The 26,245-nt window shown below is 47.4% G+C and overlaps 1 protein-coding gene across 1 annotated transcript in view; it reads left to right on the top strand.

Moving 5' to 3' along the window:
- The window catches only part of SMPDL3B (sphingomyelin phosphodiesterase acid like 3B), a 532,892-nt gene that overhangs the window by 271,761 nt on the left and 234,886 nt on the right, over window positions 1-26,245 (top strand). The window contains exon 5 of the mRNA XM_069623063.1: window positions 8,523-8,692. Coding sequence (XP_069479164.1) covers window positions 8,523-8,692 — 170 coding nt within the window. The remainder of the gene's footprint in view (window positions 1-8,522; window positions 8,693-26,245) is intronic.

Consider the following 26,245-nt stretch of genomic DNA (forward strand, 5'->3'; position numbering starts at 1 on the left):
TAACGCTGCGGTATCCGACAGCGAAGGCGACGGGGTTACTCCGGTTTCCCAGGCGCTGGCTCCCGACCCCAAAAGACAGGCTGGCGGCCATGTTATGGGGACAACCCCTGGCGGCGAAAGTGCTCTCACAATCCCCCCCCCCACACCAAACACACAACCCACCACTGAGACTCAACACACGGGTCGAGCAAACGGCAACGTGTGAAGTCTAGGGAGAGGTCCGTTGAATTGCTGTCCTCTGGGCACTCCAGATCGAGATCACCAGATGACAGGCCCTGACTGTCGAAAGGCAGAACAGACGTCACGGACACAAATATTCCCGAAGATCGTGAGTCAGCTGACAAGACTTCGGATCTGACCATAGCCGAGCAGTAAAAAAGCCTATACAGGCCGGACTAGCTCAGCTGGTTAAGAAGCATGTACTGGAAGGCCTTGTAAAGTCAATGGAGTCTAAAATGAGCACCTCTAAGAGCCCTCATAGGGATAAAACACAGAAGGATAGGTTCCCTCAGAAGAGTAAGGAACCTCAGACACAGCATTCCGTCTTCAGCCTTAAAGACAAAGGCTACGCCTTCTAATATAATCCCACCAACTACAGAAGATTTAGGCCTCCCACCTAAACCTATGGTCATTGCTAGTTCTGCCCAATGGTCCGCTGAAGATATAGATAGGGTCATGAGAAGAATGTCTTTCATGGCAAATTTTTATGAGAAAGACCCTACTTCACTAGCTTTCACTCCACCCCTCTTACAACAGCGGCCTCTGCTTCGCAGAACCCCGTTGAATCCCCTGCTAAAAGGTCTCGCCCCGGTGAGCCAGTGCAAGATCCAACTATAATTGACCTATATGACCCGGACACTGATCATGAAGACCTCTATGACCAAGAAGCTGCAGACCCTTATTATAGGGATAATGAGGAGGATGAGGGTGACCCAGATACAGACATGTACATCATAGACTCACCAGTTGATCAAGACCCCCCTATTGTAGATTCACCCATAGATAATCAACCTCTTCTGAACGGGTTACTTATCAAAGCGGCTGATCATTTCCAAATAATATCTACCCAAGAGGCTCCACAGGACAAGGATTTAGTTTACGAAATCTTGTGAGATAAAAAAGCTGTTACTCTGTTTATTCTACTACTAAAGTCTGTCCAGCGAAAGGTGCAATCCTTGCTGGATACACCCAATCAGTTGAGGGCAGTGAACCCACGCATAGAAAAACTTTTCAGACCTGCACCATCAGACCCGCTATACATTGGGGGGGTAGCTAAGGCCTGACTCGCTAGTTGTTACTACAACAAGAAAAAGAGCAGGCCTCCTCTGAGGCTCCCCCAGACAAAGAAAACAAGAGGCTTTAAACAATGGGCTGCATTCCATACCAGGATTGCTAATAACTCTACCTTATTAGCTAATTATAACTGCCATAAATGGGACGAAGTCTCAGCGTTACTCTCGTCAGCCCCGGAACACCTCAAGACTCAATTAGCACTGGTGGCTGCAGAAGGGAGGGCAATGTCAAGCTGCCTGCTGAAAAGCGGTCTTGATGCCACGGACAATGTCCGTCGAGCCCAATGTATTCTTTAGCAAGGCCGTCGAGGACACCTTGAAGACAGCCAAGGAAGAATATGATACATTGAAATCATTGGGCCAATTGACCAATAAACCTCCTGGCCAAAGGGCAAACAGCAATTTTCGTTGCACACAAGGACAATTTTCCCAGAGTTCCTGGGGGAAAAATCAAGGCCAAGCCTCTCAGAATTACCAGAGAGGACCGTGCAGATCACGCGGTTGGGGAAGGGGTTCCTCCTCCAGAGGTGGTACCCCTACCTCAGAAGCAGTGACATCCCGTGACTCTCCAGTCGGAGGGCGCATTTCCAACTTCACCCAAGCATGGGAGGGAATCACCTCTGACAGATGGGTGCTGTCCACCTTAGCGGGTGGATATTGTATAGAGCTTCTCGAGCAACTCCTGGATCACCCCCATGCCAAAAAACCCACTCCAAAGAAGACCAACGCATCCTCCTCGAGGAAATTGTCACGCTGCTCCAAAAGGACGCCATAGAAATCGTCCCGGCCAACCAGGCAAACAAGGGTATTTATTCAACTTACTTCCTTGTGCCAAAGAAAGATCTAACAATGAACCCAGTATTAGATTTGCGGTCTGCAAACAAATGTCAAGCCACAAAACGTCTGCATGACTACGCTACAGGAGGTAATCCCTCTACTAAAAAAGGGGGATTACATGGCAACACTGGATATGAAAGATGCCTATTTTCATATTTCAATGTTCTTGGCGCACAGAAGATTCTAGCTTTTCAAAATAGCGAACCAGCACTACCAATTCAAAGTGCTGCCTTTCGGAATAGCCTCTGCTCCAAGGGTATTCACAAAGGTACTGGCAGTGGTGGCAGCACACCTGCGCAGGGAGGCAATCACAGTGTACCCTTACCTGGACGACTGGCTGATTCCTGGGGAGCACCCCTGATTTGCACGAAAAACATTCAAAGAATTATCAACCTTCTCCTTTCAATTGGGCTTCTCCATCAACAAGAAAAAAATCAAGCCTAGTGCCAAGCACAACCAAACCGTTCTTAGGAGCTGTCTTGAACACAGAAGAGGGGTTGGTCTTTCCATCAGAGGAAAGAGTCCAAAACATGTTACTGCAAATACCACATTATCAGGCCAGCTGTCAGATAAGGGTGCGCAAAGCTTTGCCTTTGCTAGGCATGATGGCATCTTGCATTTACCTAGTACCACATGTGCGCCTGCGCATGCGGCCCATGCAGGAGTGGTTGGTGAAACAGTGTTCTTGATCTAGTGGTCATTTCGCCAACACTAGTACAAAATCTTCACTGGTGGACAAGAGAAAATCTGATGAAGGCGAAACCCTTCCACGATCCCGAAGTACAAGCGATTGTCACGACAGATGCCTCACTCGCTGGATGGTGGGCTCATTACCTTCACCACACAGCTCAGGGTCTGTGGTCTCAGGCGGCAGCTCAGAACCAAATCAATTTGCTGGAACTACTGACAGTATTCAAAGCCCTTCGGGCATTCGAGTTTCACCTAGCGAACCAATCTGTGCAAGTCCTGACAGACAGCACTACAGCATTGTTTTACATCAACAAACAGGGGGGCGTACATTCTCCAAATCTGTCCAGGCTTGCGCATCAAATTTGGAAATGGGCACTCAAGTGGAAGATATTCCTATCGTCACAGCACTTTCCAGGGGAACTCAACTCTCTGGCAGACTCACTGAGCAGAGATCCCTTACCAGAGGTACACGAATGGCGACTACACACAGGGGTCATAGAGCAACTCTTCTCTCAATGGGGTTACCCCACAAAAGACTTGTTCGCTACAAGCTAAAACAGTACATGCCCAGACTTCGCATCCAGATTTCCCCAGCCAGGCTCCAAGGGGAACAACCTATGGATGAACTGGTCAGGGAAATTTGCTTATGCTTTTCCCCCAACACCTCTCATGAAGAAGGTGGTGAACAAGATCCACAAGGAACAGATGACACTCATCCTAGTTACTCCTATGTGGGCAAGACAACCTTGGTATCCACATCTGCGCAAACTGGAGATGTGCGATCCCATCAAACTCCCGTGCCTGACCAATCTACTCACCCAGCACGGGGGACTAACAGTGCACCCTCAACCCCACTCAGTGAACTTGGCAGCATGGCTCCTGAAGTCATAGAGTTCGGACATCTTAACCTAACACAGAGGTGTGTGGATAACTTGAAAGAAGCAAGAAAAAACCTAACAATAGGCACTGTTACTTCGACAAGTGGGGGAGATTTGTAATTTGGTGCCAGTCTAAACAAATCAACCCCATAGAATGTACTCCATCCTACATTCTAACTTATATGCTCCGCTTGCTAGATTCAGGGTTAGAATTCAACTCTTCAAAGGTCCACCTGGCGGCCTTGTCAGCCGACACCACCTCCTACAATAAGGTCTCATGGTGGAAGGTGCCTGTCATCAAGGCATTTATGGAGGTGGTAAAGAGACTTCACCCTCCAATTTCTAATCCACCACCAGGATTGGTTCTCAATGTTATACTCGCTAAGCTCATGGGACCTCCTTTCGAGCCAATGCATAAGTGTAGTCTTAAACACCTAACTTACAAAACTGTCTTCTTAGTGGCTATTACTTCCATAAGAAGAGTTTGTGAAATACAAGCATTGTCAGTGCAGGATCCTTTCTTTGTTGTACACAAGGATAAGCTGGTTTTACGTATTCACCCTACGTTATCCCCCAAGTTCATCTCTAAATTCCAACTAAATCAGTCTATTGAGCTACCGGCTTTCTTTCAGAAACCCAACAGCTCAGCTGAGGTAAAACTCCACACACTAGATGTGAGGAGGGCGGTCCTTCACTATTTAAACAAGACCAGACCGCTAAGGAAAACAGACCAACTGGTTGTCTCTATAGCAGCAGGCAGCGAAGGAGACCGCATTTCCAAGAATGCCATCTCCAGATGGATAGTCAGATTGTATATAATTGTGCTATTCATGATCAATCAAGACACTGCCTTTCACGCCTAGAGCTCACTCCACAAGGAGCACAGGAGCCACTCTGGCCTTCATGGCAAATGCCCCTCTAGAGAGAATTTGCAAAGCAGCGACATGGAGCTCAATACACACTTTCACTCAACATCACTGCATTGACACTCATCCCAAGACAGTTACACAGGTGGGACAAGCGGTTCTAAGACATCTGTTCGCCCATGAAACTTCTCACATCCCACTACCTTCTCCTAATACTGTTCGCTAATATATGCACAGCATGTGATCTAAGCAGATTCCACAAGCCTCAGAAGGGATACATTACTCACCGTAATCGTATTTCTGATGCTTGTATCTGCTTAGATTCACATGCGCCCACCCTTCCTCCGCGCGGAGAGAAGGCGCATGGATGCTTGAGCTTGTCTGATACGTATCTGCTTGGATACAACTGTACTCACGTTACACTTCATGCTATATCATGTCAGAAAAATAATCTGAGGGACATCAACGCGTGAAGGACAGTGAGTACACTGGACATCACACTAGGGATAGTATTACTGGCACAACCTGTCGACGTCCCTTTTCGATTTCGAAAACAACAACTGTAATACTCTGCAGCTGCCACTAGATGGCCTATTCACAGCATGTGAATCTAAGCAGATACAAGCATCAGAAATACGATTACGGTGAATAATGTATCCCATACCATGTCTTCTCCGCCCAGAATTATAGGGTATTTTGAAATCAAGCGGAATTTAAAATAACGTGCTTTTACTATTACTACCATATTCCTAATTATGTTCTGAGTACTTTTGAACAGCTTTGTATTGCCCTAGAGACTCATGCTATACCAAGTCAGTAGTGGGGGTATCTGTCTCTAAAATGGCACATATGCAAGTGGAACATTGTCAGGCAGAGTTCAGATGCACCTTAAATATTTGTAATAAACACCATGTATATCTTTGGTACACATAGAAGGAGAATTGCAGATGAGCATTGTAAACCATGAAAATAGTAGCATGAACCTTAAAAGCACCATTGTAATTTACAACAACACTATAGATGGATTACAAAAATTGCACTCTGAAACACTTGTGTATGAGCGTGATACAAATAAAATATCATATCATAATTATAACTTGATTGCCCTCAGATTCAGAAGGGGGAAGTGGTAATGTAAAACAATGGTATACTGTGTTGTGCAAATTCTCAAAATTAGGAGAACATCTGGGGGGATGGGGAGACTGTGGGGTTGATCACGAGCTTCGTGAAGAGCTACCTAGAGGTGGTAAAAGGACAATCCATTATTTTCTCTTGAAACTCTTCTACTGAACAGAGGTGCAGGCTAGGGCGCATACCTCTGTAAGAGGGAAAACACTATAGGGAGGTAGTGTTACGCTCACCTGGTTCCCACAGGGGCATTGATCGGACCCGGACAGCTGCAGTCTCCACCAACGTGATGCGTAGTGAAGAGATGAGTCTGGACTGGCCCGCCTAATCTTGTCTGCTGGACTCGTAGAAGTATTCTCCTGCAAGTGGAGAAAGGGATTTAGCCACCCGTGGACTTTAGTGATGGCCCCCCAACAGTTCTCGTTCCCCCCACTAATCACCTCCGATATCCCCTTTTGGTAACCTCACCCTTATGTTTTTAAATGATGAGCTCTCCATCCTGCATGGCATGCAGGGGCGCGTAGATACCAGTTACTTCACTGGGTTGAAGGTACTGGAGGAGTGCCAGAGGAATATTGACTCCAGTGTCTATAAAGTTCAAAGAGTTCAATATGTCCGATGTTCACTCTTGTTCCATTCCCTTGTTAGGTTGCAGCTGGGTCCAAAAGAATATTGCCTGGAGGCAGCTGATGGCGTTCAGGTAAGAGTCTGTATTACCAAACACTGTCTGGAGAAAGTTGCATGAGTTTAACTTGCTGTTTTCGCTCCCTTTATAGGTGCGGCATAGGAAAATGCGTCGAATTAAAGAATAATACCTCAGGTGGTAAAGCAGGTAAGCCTATGGTGGCAAAGTGATTGTCTTTGTCGGTTTTCTCGGCTCACCTTGTTATTCCTTTTGTTTTCCCCCCCAGGTGCTGGATTTCGATGAAGAAAATGATGGAGGCAGCGCCGAGTCGTAAGATGCAGTGGACTGGTGAGTATAACGCGGCGCTGCTGCTGGCGAAGCGACACGTGCTGAAATAATGTCCTTTCCAGGGTCGTAGATTTGCTGGATCCGGTATCAGGTGAGGAATCAAATAATGTCCGTGATCTAACCTCTTCTCCTTTCTTTTCCTTTTGTCTAGGAGCTCTGGATTTGAGGCGGGCGTGGCAGAAGACTGGATGCTGACTTGCAGACACGGGGAGCGTCACGCTGCTGGATGCAGAATAACGCGAAGCATGGGCTGCTGTTCGGGCGTGGTTTAAATAGCCTGCAAAGTAGTCCCAGGTAAGAAGTTCCCCAGAACCACACCCGAGTGAAAAATAGTCCCTGTAATAAAATAGTCCCATCCAGGCCTCACGTTGGCTTGGAATCATTTGCAGCATGGTCTGCATAAGGTAAGTAAAGTCTATGAGCCTGGCGCCTATGGCGCCAGGAATGAATCCAAACATCCCCCAGCCGGGGCTGTTGGGGTTTTAATGAGTATCTGGATGCCTGCTCCCGGGGCTGATGGACTCGATCCGGATACCCGGGGGTAGGCATCATGACAGGTAGTGCATTCTCTGTTCATCCCCTATCAGTTGGTTCTCTTCCATAGACTTGATAAAAGAGGGACGATGCACTCATTTATCAACTCACTCAATCGAAGTGAACACACACAAGCAGGTCATAGCCAACCATCAGAGGAACGCGCTTGCAGGAAGTGCTCTTGCTAAGGTACACAGCTATTTGTGCTTCAGCATGATCCCAAGATGGCAGACCTGGAATTCAAACTGTTGTGTACATAGTAGGAGGCCAACCTGATAGGGAAGAGGAAAGGGGAGAACCAAATCTACTCCTGGGAACATTAATTGAAAGACACTATACTATCCATGTCTTCTGTTGGCTTCTCTTGTCATGTGACCACCGTACGAGTCTGTATCACATAAATACAAGAGTAAAAGTGTAGTACAGATTACATGTTTATTCGGTTCTTGGTGCCTCTGCTTACAATTCCAACAAGTGGAAGTTCTGTGCTACTGTAAAACCTCCTAGCAATCCTACTGAGAAGTGTGTTAGTTGTTCCACTAAGAATGCATAATCCCAGCTATTTTCACATTAAAAATAAAGCAGCTGTTCTGGAATGTGCACATTCTAGAGCAAATATATAACAATCCTGCTAAGGAAACCTGGTACTGTCCCCTAGGCCCGGCAGCAACTTGGTGCAGTAGAGCTGGTAAAGAAGGTAAATGGGGAGTTTTAGTCTCAATTCCCCAATTACCGTCTTGAGCAATCCTTGCCCTCTCTACAGCCACATGTCCATTTCCTCTTCACAAACAAACTTTAAAAAATCAGACACATCTTCATATCAACACACACAATCGTTTGCTGTTAATGTTGTGCAGTGGAAATTGCTGAAGTGGAAATGTAATTATAGATTCAAATGTAATTATTGATGTTTAAAAATATCATTTAATAAACGTTTGTTACTAACAGCGTGACGTTTTTTAAGTCTGCTCTTTGAAATCTGGAAATCAATATGAGAATCCTATGGAGAAATCCCAAATAAGAACTAGTAACCCTTTCAGTGTCTGCTCGTGGAGTCCTCTGATAGTTTTGCCTAGGTCCATTGAGACTTGTCAGGAAGGAGAGCGGGGGTGAGGGGACAAAGAGTTTACTGTCCCTCCCACCCCCACTCTCCTAATTAGGACTTGTAAACATACCCATTTTGTTGCAAATCAGGACCACATTTTTGGGACAAATGGGTTCAAAGGTCACAGCATATATAGATAGGTTTGTATGTGTCATACTAACCATACTATAGTTTGGCATCATGTAATATTTGATGTTCTGTCCCCCCCTTTTTCTGCAGGTGCATTCTACAGTGAACCATTGAACAAGGAATTTTCTGGTCGTATTATTGTTCTAAACACAAATCTTTACTATGACTCCAATAATCAGACTGGCAGTATGGAAGACCCTGGAGGTCAATTTGAATGGCTCGAAGAGGAGCTGAAATATGCATCAAATGTTGGTGAAAAGGTAAGCCAATATGTCTTGTTTCTTGCTTTCTTAAATGATGGTGTAAAGAAAGCATCTTACATCTCAAACACTAGAAGAAATTACATTTAAAGCCATAGGATTTTCAGGCCATTCTGAAGTTGAAAACTAGAACCATTAAGAAACTTCAAATGTAGGTCCCCCACAGCATTAATTTCTCTGCTGTCTGTCTATTGGCTCCTTCTGTTCCTCTACCACTAACTTTCTCCTTGTCTCCTCCTGTCACCTCCTCCTGATGTTGACATTCAGCTACAGTGTTTGCCTCTTCCACCTCCAGCTGCTCTTTACCAACTCTTGCCTTAATTCGCTCTAGCATCCCCTTTTAAGCTGCCCCAACCTCCTTAATTCCTTCTACAACCTCCACCTGATGTTGACCAATCTCTTCCTCCACTCTATATTCTGAAACCACCTCTGCCAATTCCTTCTTCTACTGCCTTCTGATGTTCACAAATCTCCTTCTGAATTCCTCCTTCCAAAGCCAGCCCACTGTTCTTCCTTCTGATGCTTACACATCCACTGAATTCTACTCCCATCTCCTTCTCAGTTGCGCTTCCCAAAATCTCCTTCAGTCCTCCTTCCACCCCTTCTGTTCACAAACTCTTTTTTATTTTGTAGTGGGACACCTTCAGAAAAGTAGGGTTGTACGATGTTAGCATCCTGTTTTGTTTATGCAGTTTTTCCTTTGGATGAATTCTGTCCTGCTGCTATGGCAAAGCAAACACCTTTCAATTATTCATGTGCCTTACTGACAGCCAATGTAGAGATTGCAGTGATGGCATTGCATGTATGTTCAATTTGCTCTAGTCACAACAGTAGTCTGTTCATACATTTTGTATTCCCTGCATTCTTCTCAGTGGGTTCGGGAGCACCATGTAAATGTTACTGGTGTAGTCCAGTCTTGGCTGAACCAGGTTCACTGCGAGCGCTCAGTGGCAAACGGAGAAAGGTAAATATAGCATAATCATTCTCAGGTGGAAGAGCCATTTCCTGGTCTGTGACTTGATCTATGTCTAAAGTGTTAGGGTGCTGTCCTTAAGCCTTCTCAGGCTCTTTACCACCAGACTGGTGACAGGTCTCCATCTCTTCAGCAACTTATGATTTTGTGGGTCACATCAGGATTTCTCTTTTTCGAGGCTTGAGCTTCAGTCTGTTCTTGGTTAACCAAGAATCCACTTGGGTGAGACACCTGGTGAGGTCTGGCTTAGCTCTGTACCTATATGCATAGAATTTGACAACAATTTGGAAATCCTCAGCATAATTTTAGTCTCATGTAGATGTTGAATCAGAGGTGTCAAAGGCTAGATCTCTGTTGGATTCTGCAGGTAATGTTGGCTGGATTCACTTGAAAAAGGGGTAGAACGATTAGAACATCATGCAGGTTTGTGCAGTTTGGGACAAACCAGCTTCCCTCAGACGTTCGATAAGGGTGTGGTAGCTGATAGTGTCAAATGCTGCGGTTATGTTTATTAAGTTTATATAGCGCTTTAATCCAAAGCGCTTTACAATAAAACACAATACAATAATGGAGAAGCAAGTTAACAAACAAGAGACAAACCAGCGTAACAATATGTCGAACAGTTTCCTTGGATATTGGAGATGAGGGAAAAGTGAGATGGAAGGGAGAGAAGGGAAGAGGAACAAGATTTAGTTATGTGGAATAATGTCGAGTGGATGTGAGAGGAAGGGAAGGGGAGGTATGGGGACAGGGGAGAATGGAGGAGAGAAGGTAGGAGGTCAGGGGGGAGTGGAGAAGAAGGGCTTTCAAGGAGGTGTATGTGGGGGTGGAGCGGATAGCGAGAGGTAAGGAGTTCCAATGTAGGGGGGGCCAGGAGTTGAAAGGAGTGGAAGCGAGAAGCAGCACAAGGAGACGGTGGTACTGTAAGTAGAAAGAGGTCAGTGGAGCGGAGAGAGCGAGAGCAATTGTAGAAGGAGAGGAGAGAAGAGAGATAGGGGGGAGCAAGGTCATGGAGAGATTTGAAGACCAAACAGAGAAATTGAAATTTAAGTTGGGAAGGGAAGCCAGCTGAGTTGAGAAAGTGAGGAGGAAATAGAGTCGCGAGGGCTGAGGTGGCAGAGAGTGTGCATAGAGGAGTGGTAGATGGCCTTGAGGGGGGTCAGATGAGAGGCAGGGAGTACAAAGAGGAGAGAGGAACAGTAGAAGAGACGGGAGAAGATGAGGGAAGAGATTAAGAGTTTAGAAGCGTGGAAGGTGAGGGAAGAGCTGATATTGCGGATGTTGTAGAGATTGTGACGACAGGAATGAGAGGGGAGAGAAATGTGATGGGAGAAGGAAAGGGAGGAATCAACGTGGACGCCAAGATTGCGAGCAGAGGTGGAGATGGGGAGATAGGAAGGGGGAAAATGGATAGAAGGAGGAGGGGTAGTGGAAAGCGTGTTAGAAGCAAAGAAGAAGACTTCCGTTTTGTCTGTGTTGAAGGAGAGAACATGGGATGACATCCAGTTTTTTTTATAGCTGTAAGGCAGGAAGATAGGGAGTGATGAAGGTCAGGAGAGAAAGAGGAGAAGGAGAGAAAGAGTTGGGTGTCATCAGCGTAGAAGTGGTGGGAAATGCTGAAGGAAGAGATGATGGGAGCGAGAAGGGAGGTATAAAGAGAGAATAGAAAAGGGCCTAGTACCAAGCCTTGGGGGACACCGTAGTCCAAGGGGATACCGGATGAGGTGCGGCCACCCCAGGCGACAGTGTAGGAACAATTGGAGAGGTAAGAAGAAAGCCAGGTGAGGACAGAGCCTTTGAAGCCAAAAGAGGAAGGAGTACTGAGGAGTAAGTGGTGATCGACAGTATCAAAGGCAGCGGACAGGTCAAGGAGGATGAGGATAGAAGATTGCTTAGCGTAGCGAGCAGTAAGGAGGGAATTGAGCACGGATGTAAGGGCAGTGTTTGTGGAGTGTTTAGGGCCGAATCCAGATTGAGAGGGAGGAAGGTGAGAGTGAGTTGTTACGAAAGCTGAGAGTTGTAAATAGGCTAGGCGCTCATGGAGCTTAAATAGGAAGGGGAGAAGCGAGATTGGGTGAAAGTCAGAAGTGAGAAGAGGGTTAGCAGAGGGTTTCTTCAGAATGGGAATAATAGTGGCGTGTTTCAATGCAGAGGGAAAGGTGGCGGAGGAGAGGCAGGTGTTCAAGAAAGTGGTTAGATAGGGGATGAGGTTGGGGTAGATTTTAGGAATGAGAGGTGGGAAGGGGATCAGAGGGGGCAGCAGTAGGGTGGCATTTGGACAGGAAAAGGGAGACGCAAGATGGAGTGACTGGAGAGAAGTTGGACATGCAAGCAGAGTGGTTGGACGTGCAAGCGGAGAAGTTGGAAGTGCAAGTGGGGTACGGGAGGAGGAGGAGGGGGAGGAGAATATGAGGGGGAAAGGAGAATATTTTGGCGTAGGGATTATATTTTGGATGACAAAAAGTTTGCAAAGTCAGAGGAGAGAGAGAAGAGTTGGCAGAGGGATCGGGAGTTGGCAGTGGAAGTGTTGTCATTCAGCATGTCTTTTCACATTACTCAAAATCTAACGGTGGCCGTTGGCATCAGCCTTATTAAAACAAAGCACCCTTTCTAAAATTGCACATCTAGCATCGGAGGGAAGTTTCCCCTCCCCCCTGAAAAGTACCATCTTTTGGCAATGAGTGACAAATAAGCCATGTTATGTTGATATTTCTCCTTGTGGAACTGTAATTACTTTCAGATTACTTATTTTTCATGGCTTCGAATCCTTCAACCAGTGACTGGGATGGCTGCTAATCGCTTCACTACGTTATTGGGGAAAACTGCCTAGGTGCACTTACTAATATTTGATTGCACTTATTAGTAGTTTGTATGGCTTGGATTCAATCTGATCTGTAACCACTTGCTAAACTAACACTGTCCTTAAGGAAGAATTAAGCTCTCAATGTAGCCCCCCGTAACATGAGGCGAGGCTCTGCCAGTTTGTGCATTTCGTACAAATTTTGCTATTACCTTCCTTCACTTGCATACCTGATATACCCACTGCATACCTATTTGGCCTCCTATATTTGTCTGCATGCCTGACGTAGCCAGTATAATATGAGGCAAAGCTTTGCCACTAGGTATACACACACACCAATTTTGACTATAACCAACATGCGTGTTCTTTACGAACTGTACTTGCACTTACTGTAAGTAGCGCCTAGATGCCTCATGGTTTTGTGTACTGAAATAAATGCAAAAATAAATCAAAATAACATTCCCACTAATAATTCCTGTATGGCTCTAGTTTGTACATGTCTTAATTTTTCTGAAAAAGCAGGGTTTGTGTATGCCAGAAAAGGTTAGCCGCAGGTAGACAATTATTTTTTTCCAGTTTCTGTCCCACTGTCAACCTCCACCGAATAGAAATCAAGTGCCTAATGCTTTAGTCTGCGAAGCCTGAAGTGCTCGCTATTCGAGGTTGTAAAGACAGGAGGGGGTTATCTGTACTCCGGCCCTCTATATGGCAGAGTGGAAGCACAGAGCACCCCAGCCAAGGTTCTCTATGTGGTAGCTTGGATGAGCAACCAAGGCTTAAGCTCTCAGGAGGTGATGCAGGCTGGTACTTAAGTACAGTAGTCCCTGAGCCCCCACAAAGGAATGTCCACACACTGTTATGTGATAACACAGTTCTTATATAAAAATAAGGTTCAATATATATACACAATCAATAACACACTTTGTACTTTGGCAAACCTAATATGGCAAATATATACACAATGTCTATGTGACACCACACTTAACTATTGACTCCTTTAAAATGCACCAACTGCTGACAGTTCTAATGGCATACAAATAAAACAGTAATGTGTATCAGCATAGGACATAGGAAGGATGCCAGGTTGGGTTAAACAATAGCAGAATGTTCTCTCTCTCTACCACGGCACAATTCTGAGTGAGGATCCCCCCACTTGGGCAACCTGTAATAAAGAGTATTCACAAGCCCAGTTCATATATGTTTAAATAGTCTTTTTCTCCTGGTAAAAACATTCTACTACCCCAATGTACCTGAGTTTAGCAGAGTTTCTTCGACGGTTCGTTGACGGATCCTTCGAGGGTGTACTCCCTTTAAAGCAGGATCCACAAGGCATTGAGAGTCCTCGAAGAAAAAGAGTTTGGTGCTGCAAAGATGACTCGATGAAGAACGTAGGCCCGGCAGCCGGCGTCTAGTGTCGGCATCGGATGTCGGCGATCGGGACTTGACCTCGGATATTCACTTATCGGCGTCTTTGTGGGCTTTGGGTGGCAGGAAACCCACCAGTGGATTCTTCTCAGTTGTCGAGAACCTCAACTTTCTCTGGCGGGAAAAAGCAGGAAAAAGCGGATGACAGTGATGGCAAGGGAGCCCTTCGTTTAAATGTTAGGCAAAAGGTGGAATGTTGCGACTCCGGTTGTAGAGCAGCATGGCGTCCAGCTGTCCCCGCTTCTGGGCAACACGACTCGACTGGCTTCCAGCGGTTATGGAAATCCTCCAAACCGCAAGCTCTCCCTTGTATTCAAATCCTCTAAAAGGTTCTCTCCACTCACTGGTTGTCCAAGTGTACAGCAGCTCCAACTGAGCTTGCTATCTTGTTCAGTAAGTCAAGAAATATATTCTTAATCAGCAGTGTTATTTCTTGGAGGTTTGTCTGAGATATGTTGTAAGCCATGGCACTAGGTGTGTTGTTGGCTTCGTCATTTGTTTTGTACAATTTGTGATGCAGCAGTACCCTGTGCTAGTCCTGCGCCCCAATCCTAATTGCAAAAATGTCCAGATTTATTAGTAAAACTTCCAAAGCTACATATGAAAACAGAACAATGGCACACTTAAAATTGATCAAGCTGGGGGGGCGCTGTTGCGCACGATGGAAATGGCCGCCTGATTCCAGAGCTCCCGCTCCACTAAGATATCCTGCGCCATATAATCCGTTTTAACATTGCCTGAGTATCCTAAACATTCTGGGAAGGTAGCCCAGCCATCCGTGGTGGGTCAGTCGAACTCCTGTGAATCAGAGGCCAGGAACGCCGGAGATACAGCCCCAGGCAGATCGGGCGACACACGCGGCTGAATATATCCTGCGCCGAGCTCCAGGGCGAACCACGCGAGTGCCGCTGCGCGACTGAAGGACTGAGGCCCCTGATGGGAGGAGCCTGCACTGCGGCCCAGGCCGTACGCCCTGCTGGTAATACGCTGCGGTCTCTGGGTTGGCCGTGACGCGGGTGGTTCAGTCGGACGAACCGACCCGCGTTCCAATCAAGCCCTGGTGCGTGGCGGCCCGCGGCCGTTGAGCTCCAAAAAAGCCTCTTACGGAACCTGCATTACAACACGGGGCGAGGCGTGCGGCGGGCCCGCGATTCAGGACCGTGAGGAGGCCCGGAGACAAGAACGTCTGGTAAGGGGTCACGGCTGGGCGGCGGATGAGTGGCCGAAAAAGGACACATTATCTGCCGGGGGCAGCGGCTTGCAGACCCAGCGACAATCCTCACTGAGCCGATATACTTTATATGCCGTCCCGTTGGTACATGCGGCCCCCCAGAGACCCCGATACCGGCACTAGGCGGGCCCACGCTCCGGTGATCTGCTCCGGCTCCCAGGCACACCATAGTACGCACCACGGGACCTCCGGGGGCACAAGCTTGCACTGCTGAATACAGAGCACGTCCCGCTTGGAGGACCTGGCTGGATGGAGACCCGCAACATATACAGCAGCTGCAGACCGGAGCGGCTCAGATACACCCTTAAACGACACAGAAGTATTTAGCACTTCGAATTCGGTAAGTGTGGAGTACTGCATGTGGGGGGGGACACAGTCCATTCGGACCACCAAGTTCCGGCTCGGGGGCTCATTGTGTAACCTTCATAACGCATCTAGCCCCTTAATCTGATCCACTCCCAGGGCTCGAACACTGCATAAGGAGCAAGGAAGGAAGGCGAATAGAAATTCGGCTAACAGTATACTGCATCGCTTCGGAACACAATTCTGACAGTATCATGGGCGACCCACAGAAGTCGGGGAAAAGTTCCAAACCTCCAGGGAAACAGAAGAAAGGCCCAATGGACGCTTACACGGGCACTCACTCTGGCTATGTCGGCTGACGAGGCCCCCACTACTGAGCCTAGTGAGAATTTAGACAACTTAACCACAATAGTGCATAACGGTTTCCGCGCAGTCAACACGAAATTAGACGACATAGTGTCCACCATCGGCTCCTTAAAGGCTAGAGTGGAGAAAGAAAGTTTGCGTATAACAGAAATCGAAAGCAGGATAAGCACTAATGAAGACACTATCTCACATCACAGCCGTGACATCACCCAAATCAAAGAAAACATGGTGAAACTACAGAACAAATGCGAGGACTCAGAGTCGCGCTCCAGGAGAAACAATATCCGCGTGGTGGGCATAGCGGAATCTTTTGGCAAAGGCCAAATGGAGAAACAACTCGAGATACTGCTTAAAACCCTGTTTGGACCGGAGACATTCTCTGAACATTTCTTGGTGGAACGGGCACACCGTACTTTGGCCCCAGCACCCAAACCAGGCGCACCACCACGTACTATAATCGCACGACTCCTCAACTACAAGGACAGAGATACAATCCTAAGTAACCCAAGAGAGGCGAGCACCCTCCAATATGAGGAAAGTCGCATTCACATTTACCCAGATTTATCCTCGGGGGTGCAGGCAAGCAGAAGATCCTACGAGCCAGTCAAGAGGCTCCTAAGAGAACGCCAGATCATGTATGCTTTGATGTTCCCGGCAAAAATGAGGATTCATTTCTTTGAATCTCCGGCCGAAGCCACGCAATATATTGAATCGTCCATACCCCTTCCTCCTAGAGGGGGCAGACCGGCTTAAAACAGACCCAGACCTGCAGACTAAGAAACACTTGACTGTCAACCCTTTCTAAGGCTATATTCAAGATAAGTATCGGATCAAGCTGTACCAGGCAATTTGGTTGGTGGAGTTGTTGGACCTGATCGGCGGCCATGTGAAGCAACATGGCCGACCGCGGAATATTGCATACGTTTTGTTGGACACATCGTCGAGTTGGGGGTGACGATGAGGGTGGCGGGATGGGACAGGGTGAGGGGTTTGGTGAACTCAGCTCTTGTATTGACTTATGGTGGCATCTTGTTGGAGGTTGGTGCCACTCTACGGAGCCATGTTCATGTGTGAAGTGGTTGGAGGGGACTTGTTGGTTGAAAAGTAAAATTATGGTGACATCGAGGCTGGCACCGATTGAGTTTCATGATTACTGTAAACCTGTTGAGGTTGACAATGACTAATGCTCCATTTCAGAGCCCCGGTGTTGGGCTTACGGTTAAACTCCTGACGTGGAATGTGCGGGGATTAAATAATCAGGTTAAGGTCAAGAAGATTTCCAACTATGTTGCCAGGCATAATCCCCAAATCCTGATGCTACAAGAGACCCATGCGGTAGGATTGAGCAACGGCCACATATTGCCAAGGTGGGGTCCCCTGAGGTTCTACACTGACTATTCATCCCAGTCCAGAGGGTTGATCACCCTTATTCATCCAGGCCTTGAGTTCAGGGTGGGTGGTCACAAGGCTGATCCTCTGGGCAGATATGTCATGGTCTGGGGGGAGGAGGCTACTCAACAAATACTCCTGGTCAACACGTACGGGCCTAACATTGATGACCCTGCTTTTTACATGGATTTATACCAGATAATTATGTCACTTGATGTTCCGAATGTGTTATGGGGGTAGACTTCAATCTGGCCTTGGACCAGGTTCTTGATAGATCCTCGAAGGTGGTTAGAACCCCAAGTAGGGCAGTACTAAATTTGAGACATGTTTTGTCACAACTTTTGCTGGCAGATGCATGGCGTGAAACTCATCCTGATTGCAGGAGATATACGTTTTATTCCTCGGTACATGACTCAGAGCCTAGGATTGATTATTGGTTTGTTTCCATGTCTTTTATGGCTGTGGTGGGGGAGTGCAAAATCCTTCCTCGAACATTGTCAAATCATTCCCCAGTGATGTTGGAACTAGTGTTCCGGAATGCCCCATGCCCTGCTAGGAGGTGGAGGATGCCGGGTGGAATGTTGGGGGACCCAGGAACAGTAGAAGCACTCCATGCTGAGATCAGAGTTTCTATCCAACAATGTGGGATCAGTTGACAAATACTCAACGGTGTGGGAATCCTTCAAGGTCTGGAAAAGAGGTGTGTTGATGTCCAAAACTATGTGTATGCTGAAGGCTGTGAGAACCAAGTTGTCAACTATCGAAAGCAAACTAGAGAAAACGTACACAAACACGTAAGACAAAGCAGTATTAGCCAATATACACACGCACCTTCAAGAGTTTGATAAGCTTGCCATAAGGGAGGTTCGATACGTGGCGGCCCCTATTACCCGCGTGCAGATACGGGCAACAAGGCTGGCAGGACGCTTTCCAACTTACTCAAGCACGATAGACAACCTACACAGATCACAAGTATACGCACTGTACAGGGGAGGGTACTGCTCAGAGATGAAGACATTAATGGGGAATATATGTAATTCTACAAGGAATTATATTCAAATAAAGATAAGAAAACACTCGCAGAAATTAAGATATACCTTGAGGCTCTCTCCCTCCCTAAACTCCCCGATGAAGAACACCTATCGCTAGATCAACCGGTGACTGCGGAAGAGATTGTAGAAGCGGTCAAAGCATTGGCTTCAGGCAGGGCACCAGGGTCGGACGGGTTGGGAGCTGAATTCTACAAAGAATTTCACGAGGAGCTTGTTCCGATACTGCTGCAGGTGTGGGAGGAGGCACTTGAGACCGGCAGGTTACCCCCAACTATGAGAGAAGCTATTATAACCGTACTCCATAAGCCTAGGCGACCACCACAGGACGTTTCGTCCTACAGGCCCTTGTCACTTATAAATACAGATGCGAAAATATTTGCAAAGGTCCTGGCGAATCAGCTTCTGCCGGCAGTCCCTACCCTAGTACATCCTGATCAGAACGGGTTTATCCCTGCACGATCTATGGCCCTGAACCTCTGAAGAATCTTTGGCATAATGGCACAAATAGATCCTTCGAGGAGCGCCGTGGCCATAACCCTTGACGCTGAAAAAGCGTTTGATTCTGTCTCGTGGGTCTATCTCCTTGCGGTTCTGGAGGCGTTTGGGATGGGGCCCAACTTCATAAGATATGTGAAATTACTGTACACAGAGCCTGGGGCTCGTGTCTTGACCAATAGAGCCATTTCCCAGATGTTCCTGTTGGGGAGGGGAACCAGACAGGGCTGCATGTTTTCGCACTTGCTGTTCGCATTAACCATTGAGCCAATGGCGGCTGCGGTCCTTCTCAGACATGCGGATAGAGGGATCAAAATGAAGGGATCTACCCAGCTCATATCGCTCTATGCGGATGACACTTTATTATATGTCAAGGAACCTGAACTCAATATAACACCCATTATGGCAGAGATGCAGGAGTTTGCAGATTACTCTGGGTACACGATAAACAAGGCCAAATCGGAAATATTTCCGCTTACACCGGCCACCCAGTGCTCCACAGTGACAGGTGGACTCAAATGGTCTGAAGACCGTATCAGATACCTGGGAATTCTCGTCTCCAGAAATAAGCTTACATTATATTCAGATAACCACGAAAGCGCCCTGCAAACTCTAACGGCCAAGCTCCAGATGTGGGGGCGACTCCCGATCTTTTTAGCCGGTCGAGTCGCTATTCTTAAAATGGTTATCCTATCTAAACTTCTTTATCTGTTTGTCAACATCCCTATATGGCCTGGCAGAGCCTTCTTCGCCAAACTCAGATCCATGACGGTAACATTTCTCTGGAATGTTAAGACAGCGGGGATAAACTGGGAAAAAATGACAGAACCCTATTCTTCGGGAGGTATATCAGCCCCTGATTCCGAGCTTTACTATTATGTGGCCCAGGCTCAATTTGCTAAATATTGGTACAATGACGAGTACAACACACCCCATGCATGGATAGAAGAATATACTACACATCCCACAAACATACAATCAGTCATTTTTGATCCACACTATAGAGACACGTGTGAATACAATCCAGTTAGCTGCACAGTCAGGGCATGGGAAGCTACATACAAAAGGCTTAGACTTGAGGCCCCCTATAACCCTGAGATACCTCTGCGGAACTTTCCGGGAATCCCTCCTACATATAACACGAGCATACAGGAATCCTGGGACCCTAACTGTGAAATGAAGCTTGGTGACATGTTTGTCAATGGCACTTTTTCAGACCTGGGTCTGTTGCTGAGGGCGCTGGGAGATGGTCCACTGAAAACGCTGCAATATTACCTTATGAGATCTGCATTTCAAAAAAGGTGGCCTCTCTTCCCGGACGAACCTCCACCACATCCATGTATACAACTAGTGACAGCTAAAAATGGCCTAGGAATCTCTAGGCTATACACTGAAGTCCAGACCCACACCCCCACAGCGAATCAGATAAGGGAGCGGTGGAAGGCAGACTTATAAGTTCCCATCGAAGAGAAGAAATGGGCCAGATACTGTTCAGTAACTAAAAAGATTTCACTTAACTCTGGCCTGAAGTTGATCCAATTTAAAATTCTAAATAGATTACATTACACACCGGCCAGAATCGCTACGTTCGCGCCGGATGCCTGCCCCAAATGCAACGCTCCTCAGGCCGGTTCCTTTCATATGTACTGGGACTGTCCGGTGGTTGGGGGGTTCTGGAGGGCAGTAGCAGAAATGTTGGAAGAAATAACTCGAGTTCCCCCTGATTTGACCCCCCAGAAATATCTGTTTGGGGACATAGGCAAGCACTCAGAAAAAATCAGAAGACTATTCAACATTTCATGTGCGGTTGCCAAAAAATGTATTTTATTGAAGTGGAAAAGCGCTCTGCCACCCAGCATGAACCAATTCCTACAAGAATTGACACATGTCAATGAGGCAGAGGAGCAGTTTGTTTTGACGCAACCTTCGACGTGCAGACCCAAAGACATTTGGGGCCCGTTTAGAGTTTACCTGTGCAATATGATTACTGATGATGACCTGTCACCATGATACTGTTTTGTTACACTGCATTGAACCAATTCATTCCTGTTGTATCTGTGAAATGAACTGTGCAATGGTGCTGTTGGCCTTTTTGTTACCACTAATAAAAGAGTTTAAACAAAAAAAAAAATCACTTTTCCAGCGTTGCAAAACTTCTTTCACAGTTCAACACAAGGGTTCACGGTTCAAACAAAAGTTTGTGCAGGTCTCCCTCGATTGGGCTTGGACCTCTCAAAGCCAAAAGTTCATGTAGGTCTCCCTCTATCAGGCTTGGACCTTTCAAAGCAAAAGTTCATGTAGGTCACCCTAGGTTGGGCTCTGACCTTTCACTCACTCACACTTGCAGGGGTTCCCTTCCCCAAGCTTTATTCACATTTGTTAGGGGTTCCCTTCCCCTAACTTATTAAACTTCCAGTCGCCCTCAGTTGGGCTCGAACCTTATCCTGATGTCAAAGACTTTCGAAAGTGCAAAGCTTTTACTCTAAACCTCTGCAAGACCACTTCGGCTTTCCCTTCTCTCCCACTCTTGTGTCATTTGCCACAGTGTCATTTGCCCTTGGTCTATGTAGTTTAATATCATAAGCACAAGAGTTCAATATTCACTTTCCACTTCCCCTTTTTCTGGGGTCAATCCTGATCATCACCCTTTTTAAAGTTCATTCACTTTGTGGCTTTATAACAAAAACAATTCACCTTACGCAGAGACCTTCCAGTGGGCTACTTCCTAGCGCCTGACTACTCCGCTACTCTGTACCATGGACTTCACAGTTATCAGTAATTTTAAAGTTCACCACAGGCCCGCCTTTCTTCGTATGTGATTCACACGCGTGCAGCCTTCAATTGAAAGATATATAGTTGCCACTTCAATCTTTCCTTAACACACACCGGACTTTCATCTTGTTTACCAACTCACCGGCTGTGTGCATTTCTTTCTTGTCTTTGTCATTTTAATTCATGAGTTAACGGTAATACCAGAGGCCTGGCCCCACCTCCCCAACTCTGTCATTCACCCGGGAGGGTCACGGGTGCCTTTGAAACATGATGCAATCTTCTTGTCTGGGATTTTGTCTTTTCCACGTATCTCTTACGGTTCTTTGGAGGCAACAACCTCCTGCAGGGAACTCCTAGGTTCCTTTACCCTTGGTTCTCGTCCCTCATTCCGTTCTTCTGCTCCAGTAGGTTTGCCTTCAGCCTGGAAGTTCTGCTGCTTCTCGTGTTCCACCTTGCTCAGAGTGTGTCTCTATGTTCCATCTTTTATTTATGTGGAGAGAGCTAATGTGTATCAGATGTTTGTGCATAAAGTTAAGTGCCTGACTTTAAAAAAAAACAAAAAAAAAAAATTGTTCAAGCTGGGCGAGGGGGTGCAGAGTTGCGCATTGCAATGGGACCATTAGTCCAAAAGAGTAACCATGAAGAAAACGATATCCATAATTAACGAAAAGCATCAAATTCTTTATTGTCCCTTGACCGCTAATCATAGTCCAAGTTGTGCTGTAGTCCAACAAATCACGCTACTGCCTAATGTCACTGCTAGCACATGTTTTAACTAGATGAACATTGACTTGTTGTATGAACAAAATGGTTCTAATTTAGCACAAATATAAGACAAACAGCAGAAATGCTGTTAACCAACCATCAAACAATAGTGCGTTAATGATATTAACATAAAAATGATACCCATAACAAGCATGTGAATGGCAGCATAATTGAAGGGAGAAAAGAGGTATTATAGGAGAGAGAAAAATGGGAGCGAATTCGGTTCGTATCTAATCACCATAACCTTTTGATATATTGCAAACTCATTGGAATATGAACCGCACCTCACCCTGGCATGTTTTATCCAGACCAGTTGGAATCCAGTTTCTGAATCAAACTAGTTCCTTTTCTTGGCTAATTTATTATTTCATTATGCTGTATGTTCCCATGCTGAAATAGCATGTACATGCAAAGGATGTTGATTATGATTGGGGAGTCTGTAGTTCTGGTTTAATAGTGGATTTGAAAAGTGGGCACTCAATTTTTCTATATGTTTAAAAAAACTATTCTTATCTGAATTCTTTAGACTGGTGGTCTGCAAATGCAATCCAACTCAAGTCTCTGATTAAAATTAAGGAAAGGGAAACCTGTAATAAATTTGGCTAATGTGAACTGCTTCTTAACATGCTATTAACACATCACTAGGCCTGCGCTCTATCTCATCAAGCCATCCAATTCTCCACCCAAAGCATGCCCATCTAAACCATGCGTAGACAAAAACTCACATCCACCACACCTCAAATGCGCCCTGCTTAACGTGTGCTCTCTCCCCGCTCACGCCCTTGAAATAAACGATCTCCTACACAGTCAAGACTTAGGCCCTCATTACGACCCTGGCGGAAAGTGACTGACCGGAGCGCCACAGCGTAAATAGCGTTTCCGCCATTGCACGAAGGAGCAAAGTGCGGCCCATTCCGACCCATCGGGCACGAGCACCACGCCACGGCGGAAGTGCAAAGTCCGCGATGGCGGAAATGACCCCAAAACGGCCCACACCGCCGCCGTACGGCGCCCTAGGTGCTATACCGCCACCCCTCTTAGCGGTCACCGCAGTGTGCGCCTATCGGAAAGTACGGTGACCGGAAATATACGGAAACGGAAGTAAAAACATGGGCCCGGAACGGGAAACATCCCGCCGTACACTTATAAAACCACTAAAACCACACAACCACTAAAATCACTACCCTGAAACACACCCCAACCCGTCACCCACCCTAGCGAAACCAAGAAAAATGGGAAAAGTAGCGAAGAAAGCGTGCGACCGCAAGCGGCAGGTCCACTTCTCCCGTGAGGAACTCACCGTGCTAACAGAGACCCTCAAGGAGAATGCTGCCGTCGTCTTCTCCACGCAAATGACCAGAACGGCACTTGCAAACAAGAAGACCATATGGGCTCTGGTGGCACAGCGGGTAAGTGCGGTGGGGACCGCACCCCGCACCCCACAGCAATGCCGCAAGCGATGGGACGACCTGCGGATACGCGTCCGCAGCATACTCTCTGCCAACCGCAACATTGCCACAGCCACCGGGGGAGGTCCTGAATCACCCATCAAGTTGACCCCCTGGGAAGAAATCTGTGCCTCCACCATCGGAATGGAGAGCATAGAGGGAGTCGGAGGGATGGAGAAAGGAGTGCAGACATCCGAAGATTCAGGTAGGTGGGCCAGATAAAACAATGCCAAATCCACACAGTCCATCCATGTGAAGTACCATGCGTCCACATAGTGCAACAGAAACACATGTCCAGGAGAACATCCACACACATCGGCCTGATAGCGCACGTTAAAACCCACAATAAATACATAAATAATTAAAAACCCCTAATACACGCACTACACGTGCAGCAGGCACACCCTAACTGCAGGCTGCCAAACAACTGCACCCTCACTCCACACACAAATTAAAGCACCTCCAAGGCCCCGACCCAAATCACCCTCAGGTACCACCCCAAAGCATGTGATACAATGCCATTCCAATTCCCACAGACCCATCAATAACCCTCGCCCTCCTTTACTCCACCACAGGGTCCGATCCAAACGACGAGCTACAGGACACCCCTACCAGCACACCTGCAAAGAGGGCCAAGACCAACGGCCAGAGACCCTCCACCTCAGCTGCACGCATCAAGACACGGCAGCAGCACAAATCAGGTGGCAGCACAGAGGAGGGAACATCAACAGGCACCCCAGCAGCCAGCATGCCCACAACACCACCACCACAGGTCCCCCCAATGGATGCCACAGAAGGCACTGCCTCTGGTGGCAGCAGCACCATAGGTGACACCCCATTGATGGCAGCATGCTCGGACACAGAAAACGGGGATGTCGAAGTCAGATCCATCCATGACCTGTCCCAATCCCCCTGTCTGTCCCATCCCGTACAACATGAGGATACCACGCAGGGGCACCCACAAGACGACGACTGGCCATCCCCCACAAGCCCTGTGGCAAGGCAACATGAGGACAACAGCCCCTCTGTGACACCCCCGCAAATGGCCATGGCCCAGCAGAAGCAACAGTCCCTCGACCAGTTAATCGTACAACAGCAGCAACTGGCCACACTCCTCAAGGACCATGCCGATGAATGTGGGGGCACTAAGGCAGACATAGAAACATCAACTGAGACACTTAGGGCAGAAATGGAGAGAGGTACAGAGACGCTAAGGGCACAAATGGAGAGTAGCACCGAGAGCCTGAGAGTCCAAATGGAGAGTAGCACCGAGAGCCTGAGAGTCCAAATGGAGAGAAGCACCGAGAGCCTGAGGGGGGAACTGCATGCGACGTCCAAAGACGTATGTGCCGAACTTGCCGCAGTGCGCCGTGTGCTCACTGAGCTCTCGCAAACCCTTAGGGACATGCATGGACGTGAGCAGGCAGACACATCATCCGTTGCAAGTTCCGTCCAGGGCAGCCCCCAACGTAGATCTGGAAGGAACCTGCGCTCCACAGGCAGGGGTGCCCCTGATACCCGCAGAGGGGGCTTGCAATAGCGACAGCCCACTGACAATGAGCATCTTTGGACACTGGTGTTCGGGGGGGAGGTAGGAGGGTGGAGGGGGTGTGTTGGGCTCACTTGGGTGGCGGGTCGATAGGGTGTTCAACATGACATCACATATGCCATAAAAAGTGCACGATCAACCAATGAGATGTGTGGACATTGATCTTTGTGTACTAGGCCATCATAGGCGTACAGTCCATATTGTGCATGTCCCAGACACACGCAGTGCCACGAGTCCCGTGTCCATGTATCAGCCACCAGGCGTGAGTGCTAGAAGCATACATCAATGAGATGCTGACGAATGTCACGGGCCTCCGGTGCCTCGCAGACTCCATGAGGTGCTGCCACATCCCCACCCTCATCATGACCATCATCAGGTGCTTGCAGTTCTGCGTCAGGGGGCATGGGCATATTTCTACGTACGCACATGTTGTGGAGCATGACACATGCCATGACCATCTTTGCAACCTTCTCATGGCGGTACAGGAGTGCCCCGCCAGACCTGCTGAGGCAGCGGAAACGAGTCTTCAGTAGGCCGAATGCCTGTTCAATGACTACACGGGTACGTGAGTGGGCATGGTTGTAGTCCTCCTCATGCTGGTCCCGTGGGTTCCGGACTGGTGTGAGGAGCCATCTCTTCAGTGGATATCCAGCATCACCTGTATGTGGACGAGAAACGTATGATGTGGAATGCCATTGATACGTACGCACACCCCCCCCCCCCTCCTGCCAGGTCATTGCCAATTCACATACCCCACATAATCATGCATGTAATGAGACTCACCGAGTAGCCAGGATCTGTTCCCTTCGTGTCGCTCCATGTAGCGTGGTATTGTAGAGTTCCTCAAGACCATAGAATCATGGGTTGATCCAGGGAATCGGGCACAACAATGTGTAATGATCCTGTTGGAGTCACACACCATTTGTACATTCAGGGAATGAAATTGTTTTCGGTTGCGGTACTGGGCCTCCATGGCATGTGGGAC

The sequence above is a fragment of the Ambystoma mexicanum genome, chromosome 11 (genome assembly GCF_040938575.1).
Source record: "Ambystoma mexicanum isolate Mex_15411 chromosome 11, UKY_AmexF1_1, whole genome shotgun sequence".
NCBI classification, from domain to species: Eukaryota; Metazoa; Chordata; class Amphibia; order Caudata; family Ambystomatidae; genus Ambystoma; species Ambystoma mexicanum.